The sequence below is a fragment of the Babylonia areolata genome, chromosome 26, assembly GCF_041734735.1.
Source record: "Babylonia areolata isolate BAREFJ2019XMU chromosome 26, ASM4173473v1, whole genome shotgun sequence".
Classification (NCBI taxonomy): Eukaryota; Metazoa; Mollusca; class Gastropoda; order Neogastropoda; family Buccinidae; genus Babylonia; species Babylonia areolata.
In genome coordinates, this window is record NC_134901.1 from 7,990,268 (window position 1) to 8,010,219 (window position 19,952).

The 19,952-nt window shown below is 37.9% G+C and overlaps 1 protein-coding gene across 1 annotated transcript; it reads right to left on the reverse strand.

Moving 5' to 3' along the window:
• Positions 1-4,935: 4,935 nt before the first annotated feature.
• Positions 4,936-19,819, reverse strand: LOC143300150 (programmed cell death protein 6-like). Its single transcript, XM_076613688.1, has 6 exons — positions 19,573-19,819; positions 18,370-18,431; positions 14,755-14,799; positions 14,168-14,326; positions 12,535-12,644; positions 4,936-9,190 (listed from the first exon to the last, which is right to left on the reverse strand). The coding sequence occupies exons 1-6, from the start codon at positions 19,668-19,670 to the stop codon at positions 9,089-9,091; spliced, it is 576 nt and encodes a 191-aa protein (XP_076469803.1). The 5' UTR covers positions 19,671-19,819; the 3' UTR covers positions 4,936-9,088.
• Between the last annotated feature and the right edge of the window lie 133 nt (positions 19,820-19,952).

Consider the following 19,952-nt stretch of genomic DNA (forward strand, 5'->3'; position numbering starts at 1 on the left):
AAATGGGTAACACTTTTGGAACTTCATGTCATTATTACTTCAGATTTTTTTTCTGCTTTGAAATGATATGTAGAATACAGTCATGAAACATGCTCCTCCATAAGACCCTGGTGTCCAAGGCCAGTCTTTGTTTGGCCCACGTGTCCATGCCACATTCCTGACACATTGCCTGCCACCCTGGGTATAGGGAGAGGCTTCACATGTCAGTGTTTGGGATACAAATGTTTTCAAGGCTCTCGTCATCAAGAATTTTACCTCCAAAGTTTAGAGTTGGTAAGCCTCTTGTTCTTGCCAGGAGCCTGTTGAGAACTGTACTTGGTTGGGGGATTGATGTTAGCTGTCAGCCTTTGGCGGGTCTGAGAGATGTGGTCAGTCCAGCTGTTCCTGTGAACCACAACCTGGGCACCAGCGTCCTGGGGGGTGGGGTTCTCACTGGGGATCTTGTTGGCCTGCACCTCTGCACAAGTTTGATGTGTGAACATAGATTCGTTCTTGTTTCTTCTTTCCTCTCTTTTGTTGCTCTTTTTGACCCAGATGATTATGTTATCCATTTAATTTGAAGTACTTATTGATTCTAACTATAGTGTGGTTAGGGGGTTGCTTTTTTTTCATTTTTTAAGTCATCCTCTTTCTCTGCCTTGTCATGCATGGGCTTCAGGAAATGAAACTTGGTTTCTTCTGTACCTCTCTGACGCCTTCCATCTTGGTAGCAGTATTCAGCACTCGTGAATCAGGGTACTGTTTGGAAAAAAAAAAAAAAAAAGTTCTATAATGATAATTCAAAGGATTTCTTTTTCCTTGGGATGTATTTGATGAACATTCTCACTGACAGTCACTCTCACGGTCTGCAATCTTTCCCACAAAAGTTATCTTGGAATTTCCTCTGAATGGAAAAAGAGACTTGAAGTGTTCTGGTTGAGCAATATCAAGTCAATGTATTTGAAAACGCACTTTTAGGAAAATTTTTCTTTCACTTGTTAATCTTCTTTTTTTCTGAAAGGCCAGTGCAGGTTTCAGTACAGAAATTAAGATGATATTTAAAGCTCTTTGACAGTTGAAAATATTACTGTCAAGTTACAGACCGTGAGTGTGATTGGTACTGGCAGCTCTCTGGTCTGTATTGCTGTGTGTATGTGAAGCAGAAGAGTTTTTAATGTAAACAGTGCGAAGCTGTTGAGTTGCATAGAGTCTGAATGTTTCTGCGGCTTCTTGGCTCCTGCCAAGAGCCGAGCGAGCTGTAGACTGAAATGCAAAACCTTCAAGGGTCATTCACTTCACAGCTGTGCGTGTCTTTGGGAGTGTTGTTCAAATTCCCTGGCCAACCATTGCAGATGACTGTGTCTCTCAAGCCTGGCTGATGCTGGTGTTTAATTTGAAAACAAGCATACAGAACAGTCTTGTCAAGTAGTCTCAAACCTAAATGGACTTCTTTAGCAGCAGCAGCAGCAGCAGCATCCCCACCATACCCAAATAGAGAAAATGAAAATTGTCAAATTCTGAAGCACAAGAGAAAAAAGTATCCAGACAAAAAGATGTGATGATGGCTCTCATCTTTTATGGTGCAGTGCATGAATGTGTGTGCTGCCACTGCCTGCGAGCAAGTTGTAATGATGGAGGTTCAATTCATTTCAGTTACTCGAGGAGGCGTCACAGCGTTTGAACAAATCCATATACACTACACCACATCTGCTAAGCAGATGTCTGACCAGCCATGGGAGACAAAAAAACAACAACCCCAAAAACGTAAATAAATGACTAAGTTTCTGGAAAGAGGGAATATGTGCGTGTGTATGTGTAGTTTTTTGTTGTTGTAAATACTATTGAGTGAATACATCCATTTATTGACCAACATTTTATCATCTAAACTTGTCTTCTCGAGAAACTGATGTATTATAGCCCATTCATAGTTGTGTTTTTAATCGTTTGTCTGTATATATCCGCAGTCTTAACATGCAGTGCAAAGATATATGAGTTTTATGTGTTGATGTTAGACTGTTCATAGAGGATTCATTTTTAGGTTTGACGACAAATTCTCATTGCTTTATTTATTTGTTTGTTGCAAGGGGAGAGTGAGTGGAAAATGTGTCAGTTTTGATTTTATGTTGCTTATAGCAGCATGAAAGAGTGCAGAATATATGAAACGTTTTAGAATAGCAAGTCTGCAATTATGCTTATGTGTTTTTTGTTCGGTTTTTTTGTGTGTGCATTTTTAGATAGATACACGTCTCATATTGGTGCAACAACCTGACAGAGCTCAAAATTTGTTTCAAAGCTTTTTAAAAGTTTTTATAGATTACATAAGAGTCTATTTTACCTTCTTGACCCAATTGTCCACGTTTCCATCCATGTGTGGGGGTGTCTGGTAAACTTTCACATTGGCATTTTCTCAGCAAGTATGAACATTGGTAGTCTGTTTCATGATGATGTGACTTTGAGTCCAGCCTTCTTCAAACAGTATTGTGTTTGGTCATTTGTATTGTATTGTCACAACAGATTTATGTGTGTGAAATCTGGGCTGTTCTACCTCCACGAGGTGATTCATGTCGCTACAGTGCAGTGCCACCTTCTCTTTTACTGCCATCATGGTGTGAATATAAATTTTGCTAAGTGACTGGCCGCAAAGTTTAATGGAGGCACAACTGCTTAGGGAAGGCTGAAGGGTTGAAGTCATCCATTCGTGCGAAATGAGCGTTTAAACCAGAATGAAAATGGATGGAATATTGTCGGCTTGTCAGTGCAAGTGCTGCATGAACATATCTACTGGTGGACCGTCGATAAGTTGTGCTGGGCCTGTTCACCTTCTGTTGTTTAACTCTTTTGCTGCTATAGGCAACTTTAGTCAACTAGACAGCACTGCCAAAAGCAACTTCCGTCAACATCAGGGGGTCATGTTAAAAGGACTATTTTTCACACAGTAACAAAACTTGACAAGTGCAGCTTATTTCCCACACAACAGAACAATGACTAAACTTCGCTCCCTGACCAAGTTTGAATGAACGAGTCCATTGTGGCACTTTCACATAAGCCAAAGCCTGTGACTGAGAGCTTTGAGCATGAAATGTTTGGTGTTGAGGAGTGTTTTCCACACAGAAACTTGGTGGCAAAATAGTTAGGAAAGTTATCTCGGTTTAATCTGGTGGAGGGAATGGCTCAAACCACCCACACCTCCAGCTGTTTCACACATGTGACTCTTAGCCTTTCACCTTGCTAGCAAGAAAGAACCATACTGCCCTTATTAGCACCACAGACCATAACTGATGGTGGAAGATTTTTTTCCCCCCTGTGAACCAACACCAAAGAAAGAAAAAGGATTTAGGTAATATTTTTAATTCTTAGTGTAGGGATCATGGATCAAAGCAGCAGTAAATGACGGGCTGGAGCTGAAGCCAGTCGGAGTCGGAAGGAAGGAAGATCGGTTACAGTCTTTCAGCAGATGCCAAGCAACAGTTGTGTTGCAACTTGTGATTCAGTGATGGCAGATGAGACTTCTCCGCCTTGTTACATTTGGTTTTGGTATCATCCACTTGACACCTTTTGCTTGGCGTCTACAACATGAGCAGTGAACATTATTTGATTCGCTTCGCTCTCAACATCTGCAATTTATGCAGCTGATAGGTCAGTTCAAAAACTTCAGATTGTTCAAGTACTAATGAAAAATTAAACACTAATACTACTACAAAGAGGTTTATATTTCATTCTCAGATTCTGGTTTCTTTTTATTTACCCCCACCATGAAGTATTTTTAGATCGAGAGGATTTAGAAGTGTATTAATTCATTCATCCCAGCACACTATTTACCATGGCAAATTCTTGGCAGTAGCAAGAAATGCTGTGTGTGAGAAAAACCCTTTAATATCAATGTATTGATAGTTCCTCAGTTTTATTGAAAATAAAGGTGAGAGAAATAAAAAATATAATACATGAACTGATGAAAGGAAAATATGCATGTGTTTCAATCTCAGGATCCATATAAAAGAATGACTGTTAATATATCTACCACCAAAATATCTTAAATTAAAAAACCAAAAACATTTGAATATAGAAATATTCATGCACATTGTGCTCATATGTATACATTAAACATCATACAATATAGAAAACAGCATATGGAATAACATTACACAAAGAAACCAAACAACAGCCACAAAATGAACTAACTTTTGTTAAGTACAGTGGTTATATGCTCAAGCGCATTATTGAGATGGTAAACTTCTACTTGCTGGAGCAATTAAAAAACAAATAATTTTTCTTCTTGCTTCCAGCAAACCAGTGAAAAAAGAAAGTGTTCTTTTAACTGGGTACATATTATAAATTTGTGTTAGAATAATCTTCATTCATTTGAAGAAGGTGGTTTTGCTAACATTTTGCCAGCCTGGCTTGTGCAGTTTATTTAATTTGCATTCCAAATAGTTCTTTGTTGTTTTGAATGGCGTTTACTGGAATGCTGTCACCATTTTTTATGAAGTTAGACTTGCAGAGAACATGATAATACAGAAGTGTTATACTCAAGTCCAATATATAACAAGAGTAAAACACCTGGAATCTCATTACACACTCAGCAGAAATTTGCTGACCTAGGAGGTGCCCCTGACATGATAATCCATGAATGTAACAAAATCTAGGCAGAGGGAGGGGGGGGGGTTAAGAGTAAAAGCAAAAAACTCCTGGAACTTTCCCTTCTGTTCCTCACACATACAGCTAATTCCAGCTGAAGTTTCTTGGGTTTTTTCTTCTGAAGAACATTGTGCACCAACTTGGCCTGTTTCCCATCAAATGCCCAACGGTTAAATTGAAAAACTTACCAGTTCAAAGTTCTGGGTGTACAATAATTTTGGTAATTTCACCACAATATATATATATCAACATAGCACCACACCCTACTGATTAATTTCAGTCCACACATTTTGTGTATAACTTTGCTACAGATCATTATTTAGGTAAATCACACAGAAACTTCGGTAAAAGGGCCATCTTACAACCTGTATTCTTCCAAAATATCTTATGTTATCATGACATGGGTGGAACATCAAAACAAATTTATTGTCCCTACCCTCCCCTACAATTTTTTCTGGCAACCACCATGTCCATTTTCCTGCTTGGACACTTCTGTCAATGAGATATTGTTCTTTCCATGCTTTTTCTGATGATGCTGAAAGCTTTAGTACTCCAAACACATCTTACAAATGTTAGGAACATGCTGAATATTATATAATATAAAAAAAAAGAAACAAAAAATATGTGACATAATAACAGAGAACATCTCATTTTCAGATAAAATTGGCCAAATGTGCTCCATATTTCATGCTTTCCTCCCCAGAAACACATGTATGACTTATATACACATGAAAACTAAACTGTCTCTCTCTACATCAATGCAGATACACATAATATACAAACAGCAGATGAACTTATGGCAGGCAAGGACACTGATAACTTACACAACTGATCAGAGAAAATCATTCTGAACGTCTCTGCATGAAAATAAGGAAAATGATGTGAGTAAACTAAAAAAAAAAAAAAAAAAAAAAAAACATTGAAGACAAACTGGTTAAACATTAGGGAATCAAACTGTTTATGAATAACAATTCACCTGCCAAAGAGCTGTTCCTGAACAAGGCAGCTGACAAGTTATCGTTGCTTTTCCTGTTTTCGTCCAGCCGACTGCACAGGGCCATATCAGGACTGCCCAACTATATAAATGTCCAATTGTGTTCACCACAAAACTGTCACATGCAAAAAAAAACAAAACAAAAAAAACATGAAGATAAACCTACGAACACTTCACGACATTATCCTAACCATTTAGCTCCATAGGGCCACGGTTAAGTATGTGTAATTAAATGGCAAATAACACTGCAGAGTGGACCGCTTGTGCCCACCCCAGTGTTTACAAATTCACAACTTTTCACCAGAGCAAAACAGCAGAAACAGTACACCATAGACTCTGGAAAAGAGATAAAAGTGTCAAGGCTTGCTCAGAAAAAGAATGGACTGGAAAGGCAGCAAAAAGAAGAGAACAGTGAAGGAAGAAAAAAGGCAGAAACAAAGAGCAATGGAAAAGAGGAAATTTCCAGCACAGAATTTCCATGCTGACTGCAGTACAGTTTCAGTTTCACTTTCTCAAGGAGGCGTCACTGCGTTCGGACAAATCCATACACGCTACACCACATCTGTTGAGCAGATGCCTGACCAGCAGCATAACCCAACGCGCTTAGTCAGGCCTTGAGTGCATGCTTACATATTTGTGTACCTATGAAAGTGGATTTCATTTTACGTAATTTCGCCAGAGGACAACACTCTCGTTGCCATGGGTTCTTTTTCAGTGCGCCAAGTGCGTGCTGCACACGGGACCTCGGTTTATCATCTCATCCGAAAGACTAGACGCTCAGTTTGATTTTCCAGTCAAACTTAGGAGAAAGGGCGAGAGCGGGATTCGAACCCACACCCTCACGGACTCTCTGTATTGGCAGCTGAGCGTCTTAACCATTCTGCCACCTTCCACCTGCAGTACAATGTTAGTGAAGTGATGAGGGGAGTACATGAGAGAAGGGTACTATTGGTTCATTCCTCTGTTAGTCTAGGCCACGGTGATACATAACGTCTGCTGAGTTGAATATAACTAAAACTGACACAACCAATATCCATCTCCAGTTGCTGTTGGTTTCCTTTGTGTGTGACCCACACACTGTGGATGGACAGCCACTGTAGCTGTGAGACTCCACCAGTGGCATCGAGAGAAAAATTCATGTCTGGCACAACGAAAAGACCCTACAAACCAATATCACTGTCTTTTAGGGAAGGAGTTGTATTGATTCTTTCCTGTCCTCATTGTTCAATACAGCAACTTTTTTTCTCCACATTCTTTTATAAAAAGTATAAAGTGAAACAACACACAATGTGGCGAAAAGAATAAAAGTTAATTTATAGCACAGAATTTCAAAAGTGAACACAATAAAAAAAAAAAAATAATAATAATTGGGTGGTGTGGGAAATATATATATATAGAGAGAGAGAGAGACATAAATCAGCAGACCAAAGGGCAAGCAACTGCTGCACTGTAAACACAGATATGATGAAGCACAGACTACACTCATTCTCCACAACTGGGAGAGTCAAAGTCTATGGCATAAGAGGCCTCTGAGATGACAAAAACACCACCAACAACAACCACCTCATAAAAGATGAACAGTAACAGCAATACCAACAAAATGCTCACGGTGACAGAAATGTATGCCTTCTCAATGCTTTGTTCAAAACCCATCCAAGGACAAGTTTGGTGGTTGTTTTTTTCAAACTGTGCCAAGTGAACTGTGCACACACAACCTTCACTGCTTCTTTCCCAAACAATTGTGATGAACAGCCAGATCACAATTCACTCCAGTTTACACCTCCTCCCTGTTCTACCCAGTTCTCTTGCTGACATCCTCACAGAACACCATTACTGTACTGCAAACATATAGCTTGAATAGGAGAAACATCATCTGCCAAGTCAAAAGAAGTGCAAATGATAAATGAATATATTTTATTTTTTTCTTTCTTTTAATGAAAATAAAAATCCACTCTCCTTCCTTGCCAAATGAAAATTGGTGATAAAAATTACGGTCTTTGTGCAGAAATAACTGCAAACTTTTCACTTTATCATTTCTATCCAATTATGAATTGTCTTGGACATTGAAGTTGGCTGGATGACCTATTGCAGTCGCTTTGTTTTCTGTCCCACAGACCACATGGCACAAAGCCTATTGTACAAGGAATGGCAGAAACTGGTGATGACAGACAAAAAAATAAACATCAAAGTTTGAATGAAACAGGACATACATACAAAGGAACATGACATGACAAATACTTCAGCATAGACTTCAGGCTATCAGCTCATACCCCAAACAGTACAAACTCATCAGATGTTAGTTGCTAAGCACTAATTTCAAACATGTTCACAGTTTATCTCCTCACAAGAACAGAGCTTCTATCACTTAACTGTTCTCATCCAGATCTACTAGTCACTCTTTTTTTTATATAAAAATACAAAGCAAGCCTATTATCCTGAAATATCACCAGCAAGTTCACATTCAAACCGTCGTTTGTTTCGAAAACCTGTTGATACAGGAGACTGGCCATTCCATGTCGTTAGAAAAATCTGCAGAACAGCACAACACATGTATTATAAACATTTTACTATTCATACTGCTGACACAATAAAGAAAACAAAATAATGTCAGTCTGAATGCAGCTGTTGGCCAAAACGTCCACACACAAAAAGAAATCAAAATCAAGACAAGGTCTGACCCATCTTTTTACTTTCTGATCAGTTTCAGAAACTGAAAAACCAATGCAGCTGAAAGACATGTCAAATTTCTTTTGACAGTATCTAAAAGTAAGTGTAATCACAACATTAAATCACTGAATTTTCCAGGGATGTCTACATTCATATAAACACCTATAATTTTTCAAGTAATATTTGTAAAATCTAATGTCTCATCGCATACTCTAGGGAAACGCTGTGAATGTGAGAATGGCAAGAAGCCTACAGAAAGGCCACAACAGATTCTGTGCTCTGGAACAGTTTCAGTTTCTCAATTCTCTAATTCTAGATGCTCTTCAGGAATTAAAAAAAAAAAAAAAAAAGACAGACAAAAAATTCCAGCTTCCATTTTTGCACTTTTTAGTACATGAGAAAACAATAAAAGATCAATTTATATTTGTAAAGATGAAGCATTACAAAACATACCTCATTTTACATTAAAATCTAAAAATTGTTGTTATTGAGCAAATCTGGATATACAAACACCTCTGTTACACTCAAAACAAAACAAAAAAATCTTCACAGACCAAAACAATTTCTGACACCCAAGATACTTTTTCTTCAAACAGCAAAGCCTAAAAACGCAGCAACCTTGTTGTGTTCTTGCCATGATGGGCAAATACTGCATGGTCATTAAAACCCAAATCATCCCCAGGATGTCTTCAAAATTATTCTCCACAGCACAGGCGCTGCAAACGCATAAACACTGGAGAGTGTTGACAGAACAGTAGGAAGCATGAAACAAAGTTTATGGATGAGGAGAGAAACGACAGACAAGAGCAGGCTTCAGCTTCTCAGACTGAAGACGAGGGTGAGGAACTGTTCGTAAGAAATCTGGATCCACCCGTCCTGGTCTTGGTCATGCACCCGGAAAGCGCTGGTCAACGTCTGAAATAGAATGAAGAGCAATTTATTCTTTTAAAGGAAAACTAAAAGCCATAGGTAATATAATAAGACTTAAAGTGCAAGAAATCTCTCTCTTTACTTTGAGAAAAACAAAAAGCATGCCTAATTTCTATTTTAAAATTATTCTTTTTTTTTTCATGAAATGTCTAAGACTTGTCAATGAATTATTTCCTTAAAGTCAGGAAGTTTATCACACATGCACACACACACACACAAAAGAATTAAGGGGTGTTATTACTGTCTGGGGACAGATTCTAGGCCACACAAATATCATTTTGTCAGGGCTCACAAGAAAGAAGCATGAGATTTGTTCACTGAAAATAAAATGGCCATCAAAGAAGGAAGAAGGAAAATAAGTGAAACAGTTGTTAACTGAACACAGACCAGCCCAATGGTGATGGAGAAGGAAGTGCTAGGACTGCGATTTCATAAGAATCATCATAAGAGTTATATTTCTGTCTAGTGGATGATGTTTCAACGGAACAACTGCCACTTCAGTATGACAATATAACAATCATTTCTGCCCATATAAAAATCTATTACCTAAGCAATATGCTCAGAAATTATTCTGATTTTGTAGATGCTGAATAAACTGATCCAATCACAGTAATTGAGTAAATCAGTCCAAAGAAAATCTGTGACCAAAGCAATATAGTAAAAAGTGAAATATCAGAAGAAAAGATGTGCAGCTGACAAACAACACATTCATCAAAATGGTTCAACGTAGAGAAAAAATAAACCATGAACAATGCACAGATCCACACAGTTTGCATGCAGACACGCACTTCACACAAACATGATTTGTCTCTATTTCTCTTTTTTCCTCCATCGATCTCACACTACTACACAGTTGTTGTGCGAGTTATACCTGTCAACATTCATTCTCAGTTTGGCTTGTGGAGTAAAATATTATTTTATTTTCTTTGTTTGTGAAAAACCTTTTGCAGGATGGGTGAAAAAGATCAATTAATGCTAACTTGTTTATAACCAGTTTCAGATTCTCAAGGAGATGTCACTGCATTAGGACAAATCCCACGCTACACTGCATCTGCAAGGCAGATGCCGAACCGCAGCATAACCCAATGAGCTTGGTGAAGCCTTGAGAGAAGCCTATATCATTATATATATATAAATAATATATATATATATGTGTGTGTGTGTGTGTGTGTGTGTGTGTGTGTGTGTGTGTGTACCTATTCTCATACAGAATCTTGCCAGGGGACAACACTCTTTGTTTCCTTGGTTTTTTTTTTTTTTTTTTTTAGTGCGCCAAGTACTTGTTTAAATTGTCATCTTATCCAAATGACTAGACGCTCTGTTGTTTGATTTTTCCAGTCAAACTTGGGAAGAGGGCGATAGCGGGATTCGAAACCCACACCCTCACAGACACTGTACTGGCAGATAACCATCTCAACCATTCTGCCACCTTCCTCCTCGTTTGTAATCATAAGAAATAACGAAATGTTTACAACTCCTTGAGACTGATGAACCTAGGTAAAATAAGTAAAATGTGACATGAACTGCAAGTGCAGTGAATGTTACTTCCAGCACTTTTGAGCAGCTGCAATGGTTTAGCTGAGCACAACAGTACATTCCCCACTGGAGGCTGTCATGAGAAAAAAAGGCCCTCAGTGGGATAAATCTTCACTGACAAACACGTTCGTCAGCAGCAGTAATCTTTCCTTGTGCGTCACCAATCTTTGTTATGTCAGATCTATGGTGTCACATCTTATCAATGAAAACACCCTTCTGTAACTAGTTTGTTCCTTTCATTTTGGTCTGAGATGCTGCTGATGTCACTGTTTACATCAGTTGTGGCCGTATTGCCCACACATGACAGGTTGACCCGTCGTTGAGCTTTACTCCTTCAGCAATCAGAAGTTAAGATAGCATCATAACAGTTGTCAAAAGATTATATTTCTAGCTTGAATAAACATGAACAGTCCTGATAGTAATACAGTATATGGTGTGATCTGTGGCTCAAAACTATCCAGCACTAACATATACTGTATAATAATAATAATAATGTGCATTTGTATAGCACCCTTTATAAGAGCTCAGAATGTTTTACATGAAAGAAAAAGTTACAAATTACACTAACGACTCATGACCACTCTCCCTCTCAAATGTAAAGTGAATCGGGAGGCGTGGCATACAGCAGACGACAGGACACTCTTGCTTTGTGTTCAGGAAAGCAAACTGTTGACAAAGTCACTGTTGACAGGTACTGTTCAGGTGAACCAGTCACCACGAAAATAACTCTCCTGCTCGCGAGCACAGAAACACACACTGAATCCAAAAGTCACGGTGGACTGTGGAAAGGTCAGTTGAGATATTCTTAGCTCATAACGTCATGGAAATCAGGTGCCACTCCAAAACTAAGGTCCCGATTGGAGCCCTTGATTTGAAACGGTTGAAAACAGTGGGGCCCGGAGTTAATTAACTATCTTCTGAATCAGCCACAGAAAGGACTGCACCAGTGTCCAAGTAGAATTTGGGAAAGCTCCCAGTGTCTTTATAGTTTTTTTTGTTTGAGCACCACTGACAATGAATCATTCTGGATGTATAGATTGTGGGAGGAAAGTAATGTTATGTTTACCCATTGACTTATGCCCTATCTACTTTATCCTATTTTACTTATTATTATTGTCTTTAGTTTATTACAATGGTATATGGTGTGAAATTGTTGTTGCTTTTGTTGTTGCATATTTGTCTACATGTAAAAGAAAAAATTTTTAAATGTTGATTATTAAAAAAAAAAATGTTATGCTTACATTTCCAGATGAATTAAAAGAATCCTATCTACTTTCGGTTTTTAATATCCGGCAGGATTTTCTTGCTGGCTCTGTTGTTTCATTGAGTTTATCTGCCATCAGCTGTTTGAGGAATCTGACTGAAACTCATCAATAGATGAAACATCTTACACCTGCAATAAAGAAAGTGAATAATACAATGACTGTGCTTAAGTAGCTCTTGTGTTTGGGAGAGTCAGAAATAACTATCCTTTTTTCCTCTAATATTCTAAAAAGGAAATTTTCTATCTAAAATTACGTTTAAATAACATACTTACCGTGACCCAACTAGTGCAGACTCCGGCAGGGGTCTGACATTCCTGTCCTGTGCAAACTACTATCCGCCTATGCGGAGAAAACGAAAGTACTACGGCTGATAACCTCCCGGAAGTAGGTAACCTCCCCTTTGTCCCCCTGGCTAGCGCCCTTTTTTCCGGCAGCCATCTCGACATGTTATTTTTTTATAAAAACAACCAGACAGCCAACAGCCAACCAACAAGCAATCAGCCCACAACAACAGACACCAGAACTTACCTGCAGAACCACACAACACTGAATGAAGTCATCAAAGGCCACCGTCCCTTTTCCCTGCCTGTCAAACTTTTTCAACAGGATGTCATAAAATCTGTCAGACAGCCGGTAACCTGCACAAAAAGAAAAAAAAAAGAATAACAATACAAAACAAAACCACCAAATACGGCTAAACTACACTGTAAATAAATCAGCATTAAATGAAATGGGGACAGTCAAAACTGTAGATCATCAGTGTTCCATTAAATTAGCCCACACATCCAGTGTTACTGGCCAATGACTGCACAAGTGACATAACTCATTCCCACTGCTGGCCAGTGAGGGCTTTCCTCAACTCATTTCTACTGGATTTTTAACCCTCAAAGTGCTGGATATAATAAAACATACATACAGAAATCATGCTTAAAACAAAGGGATAGTTTGCCTCCGCTACCTGTGTTCTGATTTGGGGCATTTGTATGCTTATCAGTAAGAATAAATAGGTAAACCTATACATTTTTGGAAAGTAGAGTGAATGAAGAATCAGATAAAAGTAAGAAAAAGGCTGTACCTTGTAAGTAGTTGGAGATATTCCACAGGATATAAACAACAAATTTTGCACACTTGTTTTCCAAAAACGTCAACCACAATGTTTATAGGTATTTTCACATCAAAATCTCAAAATTGGCATTAAACTGTGCAGAAAATGTTCTGGCTGCAGAATCATGATATGAATATAACTGAAACAATGAAATTATAAGCATTGTATTATTTGTTTGAGACACACCCACCGACGCCACGCACGCGCACATCTACAATACTTTATGCAATCACAGGCAAAAACAGAAATAAATGTTTTCTTTTAGCTCATGTTGCTTTCAAAAGCAGCAAGAATGCTTTAAATCAAAATAATTTCCAGTTTTCTAGCTTGAAATCACAATAGACCCATGCCTTATCCACTTTACCACCCCTCCCCACCCCCATCACCCACCTCCCAGTTTTTGTGGCTGGAGACACAAAACTGAATGAACAAGCAAGCCAGCATGCCCAAGTGTCAAAATAACAAAGCCGTTTTCACCAGATCCCTGTCAGCAAATGAATCATCACTGGTCACAAGGTCACTCAGTTCCTGAGCTTTGTCAACTTCAGTGTCACTCATTGTTTACAAAAAATACGAAGATCTGGACTTATAAAATCGGTCAAAGTTTGTGCAAACACAAGCAGGGAGGCAGTAACACCAGAACGAGGCAGTTTTACGAAGGCTGCCGAGTATAGCCGTACGATGTCGGACCTTATGTAAACAGAGCCACGATCGTGGCCCATCGCACTTTACCAGGAAAGCCACGATCGTGGCTCATCGCGCTCTCCGGGTTAACAAAGCCAGTGAGAGCATTCCTTAACTCATTTCTAGTTTCACTGGATTCTTAACAAAGTAAGCAGCAATGGTATTCCTCACTCAGTGACAACTCATTCCTACAAATGGATTCTTACCAAAGCCAGTGAGGGTATTCCTCAACTCACTCCAACTAGATTCTTAACAAAGCCGGTGAGGGCATTCCTTAACTCATTTCTAGTTCTACTGGATTCTTAACAAAGCAAACAGCAAGGCTAACCGTATTCCTTACTCAGTGACAACTCATTCCTATTGGATTCTTACCAAAGCCAGTGAGGGCATTCCTCAATTCATTTCTATCAATGGAACCCGAGTTGTCCCGGTCGTAACTGCGGAAGCAGTTTTGCCAGTCAGTGACGTATTTCCACAGGGCCTGGAACTCCTGGAAGTTGATGGTACCAGAGTTGTCACGGTCAAACATGCCTGCAAACAGCAAAGCACAGCAAGGATTACATTGGGCGAAATGTTGCAGCTGATTTTTTTTTCTTTGTACAAAAGGGTAACAAATAGTTAAAGAACATAAGCCAAAAATATTGTCATTATCACAGAATGAGACTTTATAATCAGGGAACAGAACAGAAATAGTCAAAAATACAGAAAAGAAATATGAAGAGGGCACATACACACTCATAGAGCATCACCACCAACAAACAAGCTGTTCAAAAATCATAGTTTAATACAAAGGGTTTTTCTAAAACCTTTTTCCTGTGTGCAAGTTTGCTGGATGTGCAACTTATTCATGTTAAAAATAACTCTTTCCCTTCAAATTCAAGGTGTGCACTTTATGTGCTTTTATCGCCTTTTGGCCAGAAAATACAATACCAAAGAAAAAAAAAATTGTTCATACTCACCGATCATGAGTCGAACAGTCTCTGGATTAAACGGTGTCCATGTACCTATACAGGAAGATATAAAATAAGAATTTAAGTTTAGCATAATGACACCAAAACACATGCTCGCATGCACTCACCACATGCACGCAAACAGAATGACACACGCTTGTAAAACAGGTGCAGTTCTAGAACAACAGAATAACTTAACAGGGATAGATTAAACTGTTTGTCTGAACTGATATTAAAAAAAAAAAAGTTAAGAAATTCCAGCTTCACATACAGCTGAATATTTGACAAATTATGATGTAACTGGTTCAATCAATGGAAGTACTTTCAAAGAATCCAAGGGGATGCTGTACTCAAGGACATGAGCACACAGCATACATGATCACACAATCTATGCATCTGGACCCAAATAGCCTCAGGTTTAGAACTGGCACAATATCAATTAATAAAACCATCTTTCAAAACACGAAACTGTCTCTGAAACTGTTGTTTCTAAGTGTCTCTGTTCTGTTTCAACAATGACTTGAATGAGTCTGTTCAAGACTTTTGTATCAAAACAAATACTGAATAGGGAATGTGTGGTTTTGTGCTGTGTTCTAGTCTTTGTTCTTGACAGTAAGTACAGTATTTCCCTATATATATCAACAAGTCATAAAGACACCTTTCACTGTCACCTGGAATTTACAAATCCATGGATAAGTGCTTGCTCATATTTACTTGCATACACAAGAACAGAAACACATGTACGGCCCTGTCACAGAATATATGTGAGATTACTGCAGCAACCTCCCTTTACTCTTTTGAATGACTAGCACCCTGTCAGTCACCACAATTCAGTCAAGTGAATGCACTGAACTAAAGGACAGAGGTGAATTTCAGTTTCACAGAGGTCTGGAGTCAGAGTATGCGGACATACACACACACACACACACACACACACACACACACACACATATGGAACACGCTGAAAAAGAAAGGAAAAAAAACAACAACTGTAGTACTTGCCTGACCTTTGCATAAACCCAATGCACTGATCAGCAACAAATGAATGTACCCAGGCCCCACCCCACAAACAAAACACACACATACACACACACATGCACAATGATAATTATGTGCAATTAATCAAAAGAAAAAAATCTTTCGGTGTCACTAAGCAGGATAATGCATATAATTTTTTATATCTTATTATCTATATAGATTCTCTCTCTCTCTCTCTCTCTCTCTCTCTCTCTTTCTTTCTCTCTCTACACACACACACACACACACACACACACACATATACAGAGAGAGAGAGACAGAGAGTGACAGATATATGCATACTCATACTCATAGCACACTCACATGCTTACACACACACACACTGACACAATGTATACATGTATACATATTCACAATACACAATACAATACACAAAAACTTTATTGTCTATACTTTGATACAGAGATTTTCTTCTTGGCAGCAGCGCATGTCAAATATAAAAAGAAAACAACAAATTAAATGAATGAAAAAAAGAAAGATACAATGTCAATTCCACAACAAGAGAGGCAAGGCCTTCAAGACTCACTTGTCATACACTTTAAAAAAAAAAAAAAATCTAATCGTTAAAATGTGTTCTGTATTTGTTATTATAAAGCTTCGCGTTTTAAAAGAAAAAAGAAAAAAAAAAAGAAGTCTTAACCAGATTCGAACCCCGCGTGTTCGGGTGAGAAGAAACTGCCTTATCCATTACACTATCGTGGCTTCGGAACTGACGTTCTAAAATTTAACATTTGAACATACTTTTTTAAAGGGCGATAAATCAATTGCGGTATTCGCAGTGAGAACGCTGTTTAAATCATATTATTCTGGTGTATCTTGGGCATTCAAAAAATCTTTAAGGGCAATTAAAAAATTTTTTTAATGGCTATTGCCGCAATCACACTGCAACATTTAGCCATTTTCACTAGATCTAGATAGATGTACAAATTTAGTTACACCCGCCGGGAATGTGTAGTACGACACGGTCGATTCAATTTCTCTTTTATGTTCATTCTAGTTTTATAGTTTTAAAGTTGATATGAAAATTTAGTATTTTGTTAAACTAATAACACGTAGAGCCAAGTACAAGTACTTCTAAATGTCCTAAGAAGTGAAAAGGACTTCATTTTGAGAAAACTCAAGACTGGAAATTTTTTCGTTTCATCATGATCAATTCAAGGGTATTAACTCTCACGGTTTACAATTTTTAACTGTGAATTCCGACTGATTCTGTGGATATTTTTATGGCAGTTTGGGGCATAATCCAGTAAGTGATGAGGCGTTCACAAATCTTTCTCTGAATAAATATGTAACGGTTTCCTCCAACTTTCCATCACATGTTATCGTGTATTGTCCATTGAATACAGGATTGAACGGGCAGGTCAACAACTTGAAACAAAATGGCGTCGTTCGCGTTCGCGAAGAATATGAACACGCGCTTTGAATGTGTATAAATATGTGTATGCAACTGATTTTTGCCCATGACCTTCAGGGCTCAGCCAATAGATCTGTGAAGTCCACTCGTCGTACTGATTTTAGCATTTTCCGAAAAAGACCACTTGGGCAAATGAACATAGCGAAAGCCCTGTACACTGACAGTAAAACACACAAGCTTTTTATGTATTGAGTAATTTCAAAATGTAATGTTTAAGATGAGAAAGATTAGTTTAAAGCAAATTAAGTCCCCTAGCATTAATTACAGAGCAATTTCCCTTCTTTACTATCTGCACCAAAACATTTGCAAAATAAATAATAAACTTCCATGCTTAGCAAAAGAAGTTCTTGTTTGAACAAAAAATGATAATAATGACTGTTCTTGTTGTTGTGTCAGAATATCAGATCAAAGTGCCAAGTTTAGAGAATACAAAAAATATAAATATAAATTAACAGTAAATGCAGTATAATTAGGCTTCATTTTTTTATTTTTTTGTGCCCATCCCAGAGGTTAAATATTGTTTTAAACGATGACTGGAAAGAACTGAATTTTTCCTATTTTTATGCCTAATTTGGTGTCAACTGACAAAGTATTCGCAGAGAAAATGTCAATGTTAAAGTTTACCATGGACACACAGACACACACACACACACACACACACAGACAACCGAACACCAGGTTAAAACATAGGCTCACTTTGTTTACACAAGCGAGTCAAAAAAGAAAACTGAACATGTGTATGCAATGTGCAACTACATTCAGTGCCTCAGTCATTCTCATAGCTCTCGCAATCCACGCATATTCAAACTCACCCAAGTCAAACACTAATATCTATCAATATCACACATACATGTATACACGCAGTACATTCCCCAACTTCCAAATTACACACACACACACACCAGCTACCATGACACGTGTATGCACACACACATCTGCCAGTTTTGCCAGAAAAGGGGTTGGAAAAGATCTCCAAGGCCATGTACATAACATCTAAAACAATGTTCTGTCTACTGCATCCATGGGAAGGCCTCGAGAGACCATGTTCAATATGTGAGCATGCTACAATTGGAAACAGACTTCCAGATTCAAATCTTGGACTTGACTTTTCTTTCTTTTTTAATTTTTTTTTAGACATGTCAATTTCTAACACCAAAAATCATAATACTTACCATTGGAAAGTGCTTGTTGAAGCTCATTGGCTGAAATGTTTCCACTTCTGTCTTTGTCGATCCTATAACAGAAGCAATGGAAACCACAAGCTGTTTAATTTTGTCATTTTATTTTTATCTTATTTCTTCTTATCATATTTCTACTTTCACACTAATCATTCCAATTTCTAAGTTCAAAATATAACACAAACAATGCAAAGACAATGATAATTCTTAGTTCAGTTTGGTTCTAGCAATAAAAAGAATATTTATATTATAATATAAAAACAATACATTCAATTCATTTGAATCATTGTTAGATAGATTGCCTCTTATAATTGATGACTAAAATGATACAGATAAACCAGAGGAATTTTGTTCTAAATGAGATAAGAACAAAGACAATATAATCTTTTCTTGCCTACACACACACACACACATACACGCACGCATGCACGCAAGCATGCGTGATCTCTAGCAGTCTAGGTCAACTAAGTTAAACTAAGACAATAAAAAGCTTTTAAAATCTTTTAGGATGGTGGCATACTGGTTATGATGCTTATCTGCTAATACACTTTTCATCTGGGTCTAGATACAAATCCCTCTCTTGCCTTTTCTCCGAAGTTTGACTGGAAAATCAAACTGAGCATCTAGTCCAGATAATATAATAAACCAAAGTCCCGTGTGCAGCACGCACTAGGCAAAAGCAAGCGCTGTCCTCTGGCAAACTTTTATCAAGAAATCCACTCTGATACTGACAGGTACACAATTGTATATATCAATCCACTCAAGTCCTTACTAGCATGTTGTTATGCTGTTGTCACGCATCTGCATAGCAGATGTGGTGCAGCGTGTATAGATTTGTCCAAATAAGAGGCCTGACAGGCCTCGCTGAGAAACTGGCTATTCACATTTCTTCCCCTCCACTCCTCTGTGTGACTGGCAAAGTGAACATCCATGCCTTGTTGTGAACATTACTCACTGCGTCCCGAGGGGGGAAAATTGTGGATATTGCCGAGAAACAAAAACGGAATAATATATTTTTAAAATCTTTATTATTTAACTTAAAATGGAAAAAAAAACCCGATAAAATTACAAAATGCTTTTTTTTTAAAGCACACAATTGTTTTACAATAAAGACAATAATGGCTTACCCAACAATGGTATGAATTATACAAAACTAGCAAATCAGGTTCTTAGCAAAATTATAAACGTATTAATTACCTTTGGAAAATTCCGGCCAGAAAATTAGGATCAACTTGGCCTGGTACTGGTGGCCGGTACTGCTGCTGTTGACCAGGATTGCCGTAGTTGTAAGCCATCTTATTCACCACAAACTGTTGCTAAAACTGCACAAATTGTTGGGACAATTCGGGAGACGTGTCAGTCTATTGTTAGTCACCGTAACGAAATAAAGCAACGCTGTTTCTCAATGTTCTCCAACTTTCCTGTTAGCAGGAAGTACTCACGGTTCAAGTAGTCTCCCCTTCAGTTCTTAATCTCCCATAAAATATATAAACTATTTATCAATTTTTTCAGTTTACACCCATCACATTTCCATATAGGGAAAATGGTAATTATGGTTTTTATTTTAACCAGTGCAT

What these genes read in the sequence shown, in the direction of transcription:
- LOC143300150 (XM_076613688.1), bottom strand. Translation starts at nt 19,670, where the DNA reads ATGGCTTACAACTACGGCAATCCTGGTCAACAGCAGCAGTACCGGCCA. An exon ending in CTGGCCGGAATTTTCCAAAG is followed by an intron (nt 18,432 to 19,572) that starts GTAATTAATACG and finishes CTTCTGTTATAG; the next exon opens with GATCGACAAAGACAGAAGTG. An exon ending in AGTGTTGTGTGGTTCTGCAG is followed by an intron (nt 9,191 to 12,534) that starts GTAAGTTCTGGT and finishes ATTCTATTTCAG; the next exon opens with ACGTTGACCAGCGCTTTCCG.